The following is a 14,596-nucleotide window of genomic DNA, read 5'->3' on the forward strand; positions in this document are numbered from 1 at the left end:
TTGCAGCCATCAGCAGAAAATGTCAGGTCTTTGGCGCCTGACTCCCATTGCCCCCCACCCCACCCAAAATCAGAGGAAAATCTCCTAGGTCTGAAGTAGCCTTTGACTTCACTTCCTCTGCTCTGGTTATTTGCAGTGCCTAATAGAGCTAGGCTGCAGAGTCCTGCCTGGCCAGCAGGGTCACCAGCATACACTGCAGCTTCCAGGGTCTACTGAGTAAAATAATGCCATAGGTTGCCAATTCTATAAGCTTAAGCACTCATCAATCATATTTTCTGGGAATGAGGAAGACCCACATTTCTGTGACCCAGGCTTTTTGGGTCTTGATGCTTTGTACCACTTTGGACACGAGGAGGGAATAGTGGCAGACAGGTGATTGTACCAATCCCCACAGCTCTATGAAGTTATGAGGTTCTCAGGGACCCTCTGGGGATCAGAGATTTTCTGAACCTGGAACTCTGTAGGATGCCTTCCCTATGAGCAGATGTTACCATTTCAGAGTGCGAGGGTCAAGACAGTTTCTAGTGGATCCCGAGATCAGGGATTTGAAGTAGAAGAGTCAACCACACAGGAACAAGCAGACGCTGTGTGTAATGATCGTACTGTTCCACGGACTGGCAGGACAAAACATGCTTTGTTGTCCCAAGCAACTCTTTGGAAATCGCAGATGCAGATTTAGAGATTTCTGCCCAAGTTCTAAGCAATGCTACACTTTTAGAGCCTGGGCACTATTGGTTCAGGACGATGATAACCAATGTGAATTGGTTGCTCCTACTCAGAGATCTTCATAATCTTCATAATCACCCCAAGCTTGAAACAGGAGCTACTATCTTCTTTGTAGAGATGAGAAATTTGAGGCTGGCAAGGGCAGAGGGTGGAGCCCAAATCAGGACTCCACGCTTTCAACCTCAATGTCTTTCCACCCCACCTTGTCTGCCTCAGACATGCAGGTCTCCCTAGCAGGTCGGGCCCATGAGCTTTGTGGCAGCCACTGTGGCCATGACGAGGCAGCTGCTGCCTTCTTTGGGGCTCACAGCATGAGACACAGAAAGGCAGAGTGATTAAGAGACCGGGCTTTGAGTTCAGATAGACCCAATTTCTCTGTGCCTCAACCTCCCCTATCTGTAAAGTGGGGGAAGTAATGTAAAATGGGGAGATGCCTGCTTTATAGGATTGTTTTGAAGAGTAAAGAGACAACTTCTGTAGAGCACCTAGCACCCAGCAGACATTCAATGTATGCTGAGCAATGGAAGGAAGAAGTGTGGGCTCCTGAAACACCCCTGGCTGCTTCTAATTTATAATCCTGAGTTGAAACTACGACTCCCAGGGATGGAACCAAGAGGGTTTTGCAGATAAATCATGCATGTGATAAAACACAGGAAGGACAACTCAGCGAGACCACTCTGCTAGGAACCGCCACACACAGTTTGTTCATTCCTTTAATTTTTAAAAATGAGTAAGCAGACAATCGTGTGCCCTTTGAATACCCAATAAAAACGTTCATTATGTAAAACAGTACAACCTTTTTCATTTTTTAATAATTCTGTAAATATCTCAGAAAGGATGTATTGTTTCTAATGAATATCAAAAAAGTCACCACAATGACATTTCCCCTGCCCCCATGTTTCCCTCCCCGCCCTGCCCCAAGTTGCCCAAATACTAGTAGGAAATTACAAAAAACAAAGAGTAAAAGCCCTCCCTCCACCCTGCCCCATGAGTAGTGTTAAGTGAGTGAAATGTTAAGTGCCACAGGTACAGTGCAGTGCATCCCATCCCTAGTGAGGCTTCAGAGCTGTAGGTGGAGAACCAGTAGCAGCAGCAGTGGGGACTCTCTCTCCCCGGCACCTGGTGGGAGAGAGTAGACGAGGACAGACACAGCAGAAGGCTCAGCATGAGGCCCGATCCTCCTGGGTCCACTTCCTGGGTCCACCAGATTCGATAGCTCAGGGAGAGCCAGGTAGTCCTGGACAGTGTGTGCAAAAGGGGGCCCAGAAGCAGGTATCCCAGCCTACCTCAGAGAGGGCACTGGGCATCCCTTCTAACAAACTCAGGCTTCAGATGGGGGCTGGCCAGACCAGAGAAGCTGTTTGGAAAGCTTCAGATGAATCAAACATGTGGGTTCCCTATAGGAAACTAAGGCCTTGGTTTAGAGTAAGCTCTGGTTTCCACCAAATAAAACTGGAGACATAAAGGAAAAGGATGAAGATTGTACCGTCCTAGTTCCCAAATAACTCAGAATCCAAGACAAAAGGCCAAGGAAATCCAGTTAGAGAAGTCAGGCAGAGAGGTCTGAGGCAGCACTGGCCTCACCCCCACCAACCCCAGGCCTGCACAGAGGGAGAGGTGGAAGCCCAGTTCTCTCCTCCAGGATAAGGGCTGAGGCTTCTCAGCCCCTCCGGGTGAGAGATGCATGTAGGATAGCTCCCCAAAAATGGGTAGGGAGAGAAGGTTCCGCTGGTGATAAGGAGGAGGATGGGGAAGACTAAGAGGTAGCAGGAAAGCAGGAGAGAGAAGAGGGCAGAGGATATAAGAGAGAGAGGAAGTGGCAGGCAGATGAAGGGGCCAGAGGACAAAACCAGGCTCTAGGCCTTAATGGGGTTCTCTCCCTTGGAAAGCTGGTAGAAGGTACTAGACACAGATCCTGATTGAGGCAGCAGCAACGGCAGGACAGACAGCTGCAAGGGAATAGCAGCTGCTTCCTGACCCCGAAAACCAGCATGCAGGTGACTCCAGTCAGCCCCATGAAGATGGAGAGGCAGACATGACAGGGAGAGCAGATGGACAGGACAGGAGGAGCCTTGTCACGGGGGCTGAGGACCTGGCCAGACTCCAGAGAATGGAACCACTCACAGATGCATCAACCTAGAGTGTAAGGGGAAAATGCCACATCATTTCCATGAAAAACTTGATTTTAAATAAGCAGGGGGGAGCCTTCAGAACACTTAAAGGTCAAGGTCAAGGTCAGGCCTGACAGCCAGCAAGACATAACAAGCGAATCCCCAAGAGACCTGGCCAGGTCAGGAAGGACCTCAGAGATCACTTGATTTGGTCCTCCCCACTTAGGAAATGGGAAAACTGAGGCCCAGGGAAGGGATGGGAGCACCCAAGGTCACTTAGTGGGATCAGGGCAGAAAGATCACTTTCTCTTCTCTGACACAGCCTTGCTGTCTGCAAACCCACTGCTAAGAGGTTGGGGATGGCAACGGCAGGGTTTGAAGGCAAAGCTGTCCCTGGGGGCATGAAGAGGGGCAGCTGTAATGGTCAGGGAGGAACATGGGACATGGACAGGTCAGCTAAAAGGCTGACAGAGATCAGGCATCACTCCCACCCCACCTGCCCCACAGTCCAAGTATAAAAGTTTGACCATATGATACAACTTCTCCCTAACCCCTAGAAAACATTGGTTAAAACCATCCTACCACGGAAGACTCTGCTAGTCCCTGTACAGTATTATCTCTTCATAATGTTACTTACATGATAACTGGGGGCAAGGAGGGGAATGGGACTTTAAACCAGAGTGTACATGGCCACCTTAAAATTAACTTGTTAATAAATCCTGTGCAAAACAAGCAAGCCTCTATCATTAGGTGAAGTACGTGTCTCAGGTATTCATTTATACACATGGGGTCGGGGGAGGGAAGAAAGGAGAGGCATCCGAGGTGGCAGGTGTGGCTCAGAAGTGTGTCTCCTTCTCTGTGATGGCTGCAATGGTCCCATCGCCCTTGAGTTTGGCGTCACAGTCATTAACCATCACCGTCCGTGGGCCTGCCCCAAGCTTGCCCCGCATTTTCAGATCAGCGCTGGGGATGGTCAACTTCCGGAATTTCTATGTGATTAGAAAGGAAAAGAACTGTCTGAGAGGGACTGCCAGGGTCCGGGTGCCTGGCTCGGCCTCTCCCAACTGCACGGGTGGATACTGCAGGCCACAGAACCATCGAGACCAAGGTCTGGGCCTCTGCACTGTTACTTAGAGCTCTGTTCTGCATGATGAACTGACCTCCCTGGTCTCAGGTTCCTCCTCTGGGAAATGGGAAGGACAGAGGTACCCACTCCTGGGGTTTGCTGAGGAGTGAGGTGATGGCTTACAGAAATGCTTAGTACTGTCCCTGGCCTACTGCAGGTATAACTGGGGCTGATGGCCTCACCTCTCCCTCCAGGGGAGACAGCTGTTTGGCTTTGAATCTCTGCTTGGCCTCTCACTAGCTCTGTTAGGCAGCTCACATAACCTCTAGGAGCTGCATTTTCCTCTTCTGTGGAATGGGAGAACAATACTGGCCTGAGAGGGGTGTTGCAGGAGTGAGCTACAGTACCTCTGGCCCTGTTTCTGTGATTGCCGGGCAAATGGGTATGCTTCCCACAAAGACGATGCATCATGGGGCCACTGTCTAGGGGAATATGTGGTGTGTGCTGTGTGCTCCTTTTGCCATGCACGGAGATGGAAACATCAGCGCAGCCATGGTGGCCCCATGCTGCCTGGCAAAGTGGCCAGCCTTGGGCTGGGCACAGATGGTGTGGCTGTCACCCCTACTGTACCAGGGAAGGAGCAGAGATCACAGGTAGACTCCTGACGCAGGCTTCTGCTGTCACAGTGCTGCCTGGGGCCCCACACCCCAGATCCACGGACATCCTGCAGAATCCATCAGGGGAAGGCACTGGACCAGGACTTAGGAGGTCTTTTCTGGGCATAAAGCCTTTCCCAGGAAGTCTGGAAAGACTTTTGGAGGTCTGATTTCTCATGATCAAGGTTCTGTCTTCTCTTCCAGATGCTGCCATGACTAAGAGGTTGAATCTACACAGCCCAGGTGGGATTACCAGGCCAAATCTCCCAGGCTGAACACTTTCTGTGTGCCAGGCACCACGCAGGAGAGGATTGAGAGCATGGGCTCCAGAGCTGGGTGCTTGGGTTTGAATTCCAGCTCTGTCACTTCACTGGGGCAAGAAACTTAACCTTTCTGTGCCTTAGTTTCCTCATCTGTCAAAGGAGAACAAGGGCACCTGCCTCTTGGGATTAACACGAGGCTCAGATCAGTTGACCTTGCCACAGATTAGCACAGATTATCCATCTTCACAGCAGTTCTCTCAGGTAAGTACCACTGACCCCCTTTTTCCATCCAGATCCTTTCTTTCAGCTGTCAGAACCTTCTGGAAAGGTGAACTAACTGGCACAAGTTTCCTCAGTAAGCAAGGCCCGGAAATTGGTTCTGCTGTCATTAATAAACCTTGCTCTCTGTGGTGGCAGATGCGTGAGCTCAGGGAGATGGAAGAAGCTCAGGAAAGTAGCCTCTCCTTCCACCTGCCCACCTGACACTGAACATTCCTGAAAACCAAAGGCCACTGGATGTCTGGGCAGGGGCCTGCAGGGACCAAGGACATGGTTTGGTTCCAGAACAGAACTGACTGCCCTTGACCTAAATTCCCTGCAGGAGCCAAGGAAACTTTCCCAGGGGGTATGGGCATGCTTGAGGAAGTTACTTCTTCTCAGGTTGGTCCTTCGGGCTGAATATGTGGCTTTTTTCCTGGAGCTCTGGCCGTCCCGTGGGCAGGCGGGCTGGGTGAAGCCCTGAGCTAGCACTCATGTTTGGGTGTTTGCATACACATCCACTCCCATCTCCCTGTGGCCTTGTTCTGGGAGAAAAAGGTGAACCCCTGAGATCTCTGGAGGGTGCCCAGTCTGAGCAGAGGAAGGAGATAGCGAAACTCAGGTGACAAGAGCTCAGAGCTTCTGCTCTGCCACTCCAAGGCTGTGTGCCCTTAGACAAGTTGCTTCACTTCCCTGTGCTGCAGCTTCCTCCTCTGTGAAGTGGGGGCAGTAAGAGTCTCCACCTCACAGGACCGCTAGGAGGGTTAAATGGCATCACAGCTGAAACAGAACAGTGTCTGGCACATAGCAGTTTGCTCAATGAGTGAGATACTGACTCAAACCATGTGATGTGCCAGCAGGTGGGAAAGGAGATTAAAGAGCCTGTGAGTGCTCTGGAGTAGGACGGTGCGGCTTACCACCCTGCCTGCCCCCAAGGGACAACACACGGTGCTGCTGACAGGCAATGTCCAAGCAGGCAAATCCACAGAGACAGAGAGAAGATGGGTGGTGTCTGGGGCGGGAAGAGGGTAAAGTGAATGAGCATGAGGGGGTCTTATTAGGGTGCTGGACATGTTTTAAAGCTGATGCGTGGTGATGATTCTAATACACAGAACACAGAAAGTTACAATAAAAATCATTGGGTGGCTCAGTGGGTTAAGCCGCTGCCTTCGGCTCAGGTCATGATCTCAGGGTCCTGGGATCGAGTCCCGCATCGGGCTCTCTGCTCAGCGGGGAGCCTGCTTCCCTCTCTCTCTCTGCCTGCCTCTCTGCCTACTTGTGATCTCTCTCTGTCAAATAAATAAATAAAATCTTTAAAAAAAAATCATTGAATTGCATACTCCAAATGGGTGAATCTTAGGATACGTTAAACATACTTTAATAAAATTGTTTCTAATAAAATTTGGTACCCGTTGTGGAAACTAGTATGAAATTCCATCAAAAAATTAAAAATAGGGATGCCTGGGTGGCTCAGTGGGTTGAAGCCTCTGCCTTCGGCTCAGGTCATGATCGCAGGGTCCTGGGATCGAGCCCCTCATCGGGCTCTCTGCTCAGCAGGGAGCCTGCTTCCTCCTCTCTCTCTCTGCCTGTCTCTCTGCCTATTTGTGATCTCTGTCTGTCAGATAAATAAATAAAATCTTTAAAAAAAAATTAAAAATAGAACTACCATACGATCCAGCAATTCCACTCCAGTATTTATCTGAGGGAAAGGAACACACTAGCTTGACAAGTTATGTACACCACGCCCCCCAACATTCACTGCAGCATTATTTACAATAGCCAAGAGGTGGAAACAGCCTTACTGTTCCTCAGTGGATGAAGGGATAAAGAGGTTATGGTACATCTACACAATGGAATATGACTCAGCTATAAAAAAGAAGGAAATCCTGCTGTCTGTGACAACACAGATGGACCTTGAGGGCATTATGCCAAGATAAGCCAGACAAGAACAAACACTATATGATCTCACTTATATGTGGAACCAAAAAAAAAAAAAAAAAAACCCCAAACCCCAAAACCCAACAAACAAACAAAACCTATCTGAGCTCAAAAATACAAAGAACAGACTGGTGGTTGCCAGAGGTGGGCGGGGGGGATGGGAGGTGAAATGGGTGAAGGGGCAGAAACGAACAGACTTCCAGTCAGGAAATAAACAAGTCGTGGGTATGTAATGCACAACACGGTGACTATGGATAATAATACTGTAATGTATATTTGAAAGTTACTAAGATAAAAGACCTCAAAAGTTCTCACCACGAGAAAAGAATTTTTAACTGTGCTGAGGGATGTTAACTGGATTTAGGGTGGTGGTCATTTCACAACATATACAAATGTTAGACCATTATGTTGTTACCTAAAACCAACACAATGCTTTATGTCAATTATATCGCAATTTTAAAAATTTGGTTGACTAAGTTTTGGCTGTGCGATGCAAATTTTTGGTTGAGCGATTTCATTTCTCTGAGCTTTAGTTTCAGGTTCTACCTGCTGAAGGCAGAAAATGAGGCGAGCACCCTGGTTTTCTCTGAGGACTAGGGGAGATAACATGTAGAGAGTTTAGCATGGTGATGACAGGGGATAGGTGTTCCCTCAACATCAGACTTTCTCCCTTTGTCCTGGGGATGGGGTCCTTCATGAACTAACAGAACAGTAAAAGCCAACATTTTGTCACTCTGTTCCAGGTCCCAGTTTAAGTACTTTCCTTCCATGAACTCATTGAGTCCTTATAAAAACCTCTGTAGGTCAGGAACGGCTGTTGACCCCATTTTATAGATGAAGACACTCAGAGAAACTGGCACACTCTCCAGGCCTCACAGAGATGACTTCACACCATGGTAAGAGTGAACACCTGCCAGGAAGTTGCTGGCCGTGGCTTCCCCAGGAGACACATGAGGGCTCATTCTTCATACACTCATTGCTCAGATAAGACCCATGGACTTGCTCCTGATCTTCAGCCCACCTGAGGTAGAGCCAGGCCCTGCGTGTGCCTCAGCATCCTCAGAGCCATTCTTGCCACCCCGCTACCCCTCCCCCAACCTGGGCTGTCTCACCTCAGGCAGCGTCCCCTCTGTCTTCCATAGCTTGATGAAGATCCAGAGTGGGATGCAGAGCATGGAAGACAGGGCCATGAGCCAGCCGATGCTGTAGCCCCAGGTGGGGTAGGTATAGATGTTGTTGTACTTAAGAGGCTTGTACTTGACCAGGAAGAAGATAAAGATGCCCTGCCGAGAGACGGGGAGAGGTCGCTGAGGGCTAGCCTTCGGTGACAGGCTCAGGCCCAGGCCCAGGCCTGCGTGCAGGAGGCCAGCGGGGTTAGGGACCACCCCGTGTGGCAGTCCTGGACAGGCGAGGCCCTGTGCCAGCTCACATAAGGAATGGACTCTCACAGATCCCAGTACCTTAACAGGGCTGTGAGACCCTTCCCACCCCAGGAGCCTTATCCCCAGCCTCTGCCCAGTAAGGAATTTTCTAGCTCCTTCTTGGGACTGCTTTCAAAGTGGCCTTTGCAGAACCGTGATGGTTTGTGAAGATGTTCTGAGACACTTTCAGTGCCAAGAACTGGGTGGAGAACGTGGGGCTGTGTTTATTAAATGTGAAGACCTCTCCAAGGTGTGGCTTTACCTCAGTTCTGTAGCTTTCTCTGTTAAAGGCTAAGCTAAATGTTGTCTCTCATACAATCCTTGGCCCTTATGGAGACAGGCCCCAGCCACTTAGCTTGCAGGTATAGAATCCGAGGCCTTGAGAAGGGAGGGGACTTGCTCATGGTCACATAGCAAGCTGGTGGCAGAGCTGGGATCCCAGGAAGGCCCCTCCCTGGCCAAGCCCAGAAACTGTCCCCACGACTGCCACTTAGGAAGCTGTTGGGTGCCGCGGACTCTCTGGAAGAACAGAGGGTCTCCCAGGGGGCCAGCCTCAGCTGGGATGCGGTGCTAGAAGGGGAGAGTGGGTGGCCAGCCTGGAGGCAGCTTCTGGCAGGGCCCTTACCGCGCAGATCCCGGGGGTCACAACCTTCCAGCACCATTTAATGAGCGACAATGGCCGGTAGCCAATCATGTCTTCGATGTTATCGTAGAAGCGATTGCTTCCTGTCCAGAATAAAACAAACAGGCACACACACCCCAGAGAATTTTTGTACAAGACTCAGAGGGAGGGCTAGGAGGGTTTGCTTTCCCCAGCCCAACAGACAAATGACAGCAGGGACTTTATTTACCACTTAACAACTACCAAGATGTTACCTATGTGAGTTTTCAGAATATACTGCAGTAGAAGGAATTCCGGACCAGTGCTGGAAAGACCCTTCCTGACCTTGGTCAGTGAGGCCCAGGAAACAGTGCGTAAGGAAACATTTCTTGGAGAAAGGTCGAAGATGGTCCCTTTGAGAGGCAGGGCCAAGGCCTGGCTGACATACGTGGGGGCAGGGGACAGGGCTCTGAAGGGGACACCTGGCTGGGCTGCTAATGAGAGGGGCAGCTCACAGAGAGGCCTGTTCCCAAGCTATGCTCACAGTGGGAATAGCCATCATCACCGAGTCCAGCAATCCTCATCCACTCATTTGATTTAGGACACAGGAGGACCAGAAGACAGGTGATCATGAGGGCCGGGCACCGTGCTGACGGCTTTGTCCACACTATCTCCTACCTGGAGACATGGGAGGATTACCCCATTTTACAGATGGAAAAACTGAGGCTCAGAGGCTGAGGCACTGGCCCAAGGTCACAGTGCCTGAGTCTGGAACTCCTACCTGTGCTGCAGGGGCATAAGATCAAGAAGCTCTCCTGACAAAAGTGACAGGTTGATCCTCTGAGGGAAAGGAGGAAGGGTGGATACAGAAGGAGACCAGTGCAGAGAGCCCCAGGCGTCCATATGCTGGGCACCATGACAGGCTGCTGGCGTGTGGGTGGGCCCGGCCTCTACTTACCATACACCCAGCCGATGCAGACACACTCGAAGATGGCCACAAAGAGAAGGCACATCCCGCTGGCGGCGTAGGAGTCGAAGAGCTGGAAGATGTACATGCCACCCTGCAGAGCAGGAGAACAGGTACGTGGACATGGGGATGCAAAGACACATGGGACAGCAGGTTGGCCAGCTGGACTTGGAAAGGCCCTCTGCTTGGCCCTGGGGCTACCATCAGCTCAGGGTCACTTCCACCAGAGCAGACGGCTTCTTCCTAGTCTCCTCAAACAATACAGCCTTTGCACCTGGGCACCCCGAAGGTAGCACCCTCTGGGGTGGCTGGGCTTGCGAAGGTTTCTCTCGTCTTTGCTCCCTAAAGGCCAGAGACCACACAGAAAACCTGAGACTAGAGGCTGGGCAGCCTCAGCCCCTTTCCCTGATGGCTCTGACAGCCTCCCCACCGCTCTCCTTGCCTGGAGCCTCACCTCCTTCCCTGTACATCAGCCTTCATTAGGACCTTTCTACTATGCAAATCCAATCATGTCACTCCACAGTTTAACACTACCCCTTGGCTCCTGTCAGCCTGCCAGTAAGAGCGACCCTCTCACTTGGCCTTGTCTCCCCCTCCTCCCAGCAGACCCCCCTATGCTTCCCCCTGACAGGCTAAGGGATAGTCTTGCCTCTGTGCCTTTGCATATGCTGTCCCTCCTTTATTTGGTAAGTTCCTTCACAGTTCAGCTCAAATGTCACCTCTTCCAAGAAGCCCCTTTTGACAGACTTATCTTCTCTTCAGGCCTCTGCAGCACATTTTATGGATTCACAGTTTTTTTTTTAAAGTTTTCCCGTCAGGTGCTCTGTTAGCTCTGGGCTTCTGCTGGGGAGGCCCCCATACTGGTTCTCTTTGTATCTACTGCCAGTGTGAGAGGGAAAGGTCTCAGAGGCCAGATGACCAGGAAGATTTCTAGAAAGGAGGGATGGCATCTGGGCAGGAGAAGAGAGCAGCAGCTGCAGCTCTCAGAAGGGTTTGGATCTATATAGGTAATCTTTATAATACATGACAGCCCTTAGGAGAACACAATCAACAGCAGGAGAAATAAAAGTGGAAAAGAGGAGGGTCAGGTTGGGGGAGGCATTGTGAATGCCAGGACAGGGAGGTAAGAGGCCAGGACAAAGCCTGGACAGCTTCCTGTTCCTTGGAATTAAGCTTTCAGCCAGTGCTCCCACGGCCTCTAGGGCCTCTCTGAGACCACACACAGGCTGGGACTCTTTGTTTCCTCACTCATCTCTTTGGCTGGATCTGGGGCAGCATCTCGATGCCCAGAGGGCCATACAGATGACATGAGGAAAAGAGGTAGGCCCGGTGTGTGACCCCAGGAAGTGGGGGGACTGGGGGTCACTGGAGAGCACAGGCCCCATGTGGCCACGCAATGCCTTAAGAAAGTTGCTGGGGGGGACGCCTGGGTGGCGCAGTTGGTTGGACGACTGCCTTCGGCTCAGGGCGTGATCCTGGAGTCCCGGGATCGAGTCCCACATCAGGCTCCCAGCTCCATGGGGAGTCTGCTTCGCTCTCTGACCTTCTCCTCGCTCATGCTCTCTCTCACTGTCTCTCTCTCTCAAATAAATAAATAAAAATCTTTAAATATAAAAAAAAAAAAAAAAAAAAAAAAAAAAAAGAAAGTTGCTGGGGGAGGCAAGCCTGGGTGTGGTCAGATCTGCAGATTTTTCTAGAAGAAGCCAGAAATCAGATTTTCACAAGAAGTCCTTCTCAAGTGTTGGCAACCTCTTTATGTTCTTAAAAACACAGCAGGGGTGAAACAAAGGGGATCTCTGGGACATATCTGGTCTAGGGCCTCCTGTTGGTGCTGACTGTGGTGGATATTCGGGGCGATGAGAGTGAGAAGCAGGTCTGAGGCTCCTCTCTGTCTAGGAATGTGCTCAGCTTTCTGAGTTAACAGCTCAGACCATGCTCCTAACTGCTCTCCAGAATATCTTCTCCCATGAATATCATGTATACAGATGCAGCCCTCTCCAAGTACTGGGCTCTGATTGAGCTGCTTCCCATGTCTCAGTCTGCCAGATCCCTACAGCGTGTATAATTAAAAGGAGGGCATAACTGCTGTCCTCAAGTCTTCATAGGAGAAACGGAGGCACAGAGGAGCAAGAATGCTCATGGTGCGTCATCCAGCTTGCCAGCCATGGGACTGAGGCTTGAACCTAGATGGTACAGCTGCATAGTCCATGCTCTTAATTCTCCACCACACCACCATGGTGGAGGGTAAGAAATCTGTGGCCTATTTTTTCCTAAAGCCACACTTTAAATGTGTGTAAATGAGGGATAAGATCCTGCCAGCAATTACTGTGAAGGTTGAGGCCCACATGGCCCATTTGGCAATCTGAACTTCACTGGTGCAATCACTCACAGATATTCCTGCGTGGAGGCAGAGGGCTGGCATGTGAAGCCCAAGGGTATGCTGATTAACAGTCACCACAGCGCTCCTTCCCTGATGGGCCCCAGGGGCCGTGAGGCACCCCTGGGCAGACCCATGGCCTCAGGTTGAAGAGTGGGCATGGAGGCTCTACAAGGCCGGGGGTACTGGGGCTGGAGGTCCAGGAGGGTCCTCTGCCTGTCTGCTCCAAGCCAGTGACACCCACGCCAATGCCCACTCTTCTTGTAGCCCCGTTCCCATCAGCCTCGTTAACACATCACATGAACCCCCCAATTTGTACGTGACAAAGACTCTACTTTGTGTAATTAATCAGCACTTAATGAAGCCCTGCTCATTGCAGGGCTGCTTTCCTCATGTGGGGAGAGGAGAGATGGAAACGGGAAGTGCCACACCATTCATTTGCTCAAAGCTGATTATCACTCCCATTAATGTGACAATGACTAGGAGCAGTAATAACACCAGCCACCACGCCCTCAGTGTCCACCCCCTGCCAGGCCCCAAGGGCACAGAGCTAGTGAAGGCCAGCTGTTGTCTTCATAGACCTCAGGACCTGGACGCAGAGAGATGGGTGAACACAGTGGTCATTCTAAGGTGGGAGAAAGGCTGGGGCAAGCCTGGAGCTAAGTGCTTGAGGAAGGAAAGCAGAGGAGCCTTCCAGGAGGCAGCCTCTGAGCTAAGAAGCAGAGGATCCACAGACCAACCTCAAGGTCACCCCGGCCGCTTCAATGGACTGGAGTTCCCTCATTTCTTTCCATGTTTCTTTCAAAACCTCTTCTTGTCTCTAGGCAACAGTTTTCTGTGTGTGCATGTGTGTGAGTATGCATGTGTGTGTGTGTGTTTTAATTAACTAGTATTGTCAGCGTGGGGAGAAAGATATCTCATCCCACCTTCCCAAGGTACTTCAAAAAATATTTATTAGACAGGATGGTTGCGGGGGCGGGGGGAGAAACATGGTATCATGAGAGTCTTAATGTGGGGGGTCATGGTGAACACTTCCTCACTCACAGGCCCAGCAGAGATGAGAGACAAGGGGCCTGAGGTGCCAAATGTCCTCATGCACGTCTGTTTTCATGGAAATTCCAGGAGAGCCTGCTCTGAACTTCAGCCCAAGAGCAGTACCTGGTTGAGGGGTCCGTGGCTGACACTGTCTCTTTCACCCAAAAGTACTGTAAGGGTGGATAATGACCATATAACCCCAGTCTTTCTCTTTGTGAGTTTTACTCCCCTCTGGTAGTGACTACGGTGACTGTTAGCTGAGCTTTCACACACGTGAAGACGTTATGCTTAGGGCTCAATGAGAACTTCCAGGGATCTCCAAAGAGGAGAAAATGAGTCCTAGAGAAATGCTAGACCTGGCTGAGGTCACACGACCAATCCCAGAGCTGGGATTTGACATCAGACTTGCCTAACCTAGAGCCCAGCACTTAACCTTTAAGTTACTGTGTTCACATCATTTACTTGTTTCCATGTCACTCACCTCTGTGAGCATCACAAGGCCCAGAAAATAGGAGACGATGGACAGGGCCAGGATGAGCAGCTCCCGCCGGTAACCCCTCCGGAAGACCTTGGGGTACATGTCTACCACAGCGGTCACGAGGCTTTCCACGCACACAAACTGCAGAAGGCAGATAGGATGGCATCATGCCTGAGAGAAAGTCTGTTCTTAGTGGTCCCAGCTCTGGACAAGTGCAACAGACCTAACCCCCGGGCTTCCCTCTCACTGGGCCTTACCCTTCTTTCCACACTCACACAGACAAGAGGGCCTGAGAATAATAATAATGATCCAGGCACTTACAGATTTCCAGCAAACCCATGTAATAGATGAGAACACTGAGGCTCAGTGAGGGGAAGTAGCCCGCCCAAGGTTGCTCAGACAGGAAGTGGAAGAGTCAGAACTTCAACTGGGTACTCTTGACTCGAAAGCTAGTACTCCTTCTCCCCCATGCTTCCTGTCATGTGCCTGTGTGTTGGGCCCTGTTCCAGGGTCAACCACTTAAATGAGACGCTGTCTGGGAGGCAAGATGGGAGTCTCCATAACTGTCCTGAGAGCTGGGCGCTCGCTAGTGGCAGGCTCTGCTCAGTCTCTGTGAGCAGGGCTGGATTTCCTCATTCCCTAGGACTGTAATAGTTCTCCTGTCCTTCGCTTCTGGGAAAGCTCCCCCTTTGATGGGTG

The 14,596-nt window shown here is 50.8% G+C and overlaps 1 protein-coding gene across 1 annotated transcript in view; it reads right to left on the reverse strand.

Moving 5' to 3' along the window:
• Window positions 1-1,421: 1,421 nt before the first annotated feature.
• The window catches only part of SLC6A11 (solute carrier family 6 member 11), a 127,996-nt gene continuing 114,821 nt past the window's right edge, over window positions 1,422-14,596 (reverse strand). Inside the window, exons 10-14 of the mRNA XM_044252997.1 lie at window positions 13,901-14,038; window positions 9,999-10,101; window positions 9,065-9,165; window positions 8,131-8,301; window positions 1,422-3,826 (exon numbers count right to left, since the gene is read on the reverse strand). Of these exons, the coding sequence (XP_044108932.1) occupies window positions 3,674-3,826; window positions 8,131-8,301; window positions 9,065-9,165; window positions 9,999-10,101; window positions 13,901-14,038 (666 nt within the window). The 3' untranslated portion in view covers window positions 1,422-3,673. The remainder of the gene's footprint in view (window positions 3,827-8,130; window positions 8,302-9,064; window positions 9,166-9,998; window positions 10,102-13,900; window positions 14,039-14,596) is intronic.

This window comes from Neovison vison, chromosome 6 (assembly GCF_020171115.1).
Source record: "Neovison vison isolate M4711 chromosome 6, ASM_NN_V1, whole genome shotgun sequence".
Taxonomy (NCBI): Eukaryota; Metazoa; Chordata; class Mammalia; order Carnivora; family Mustelidae; genus Neogale; species Neogale vison.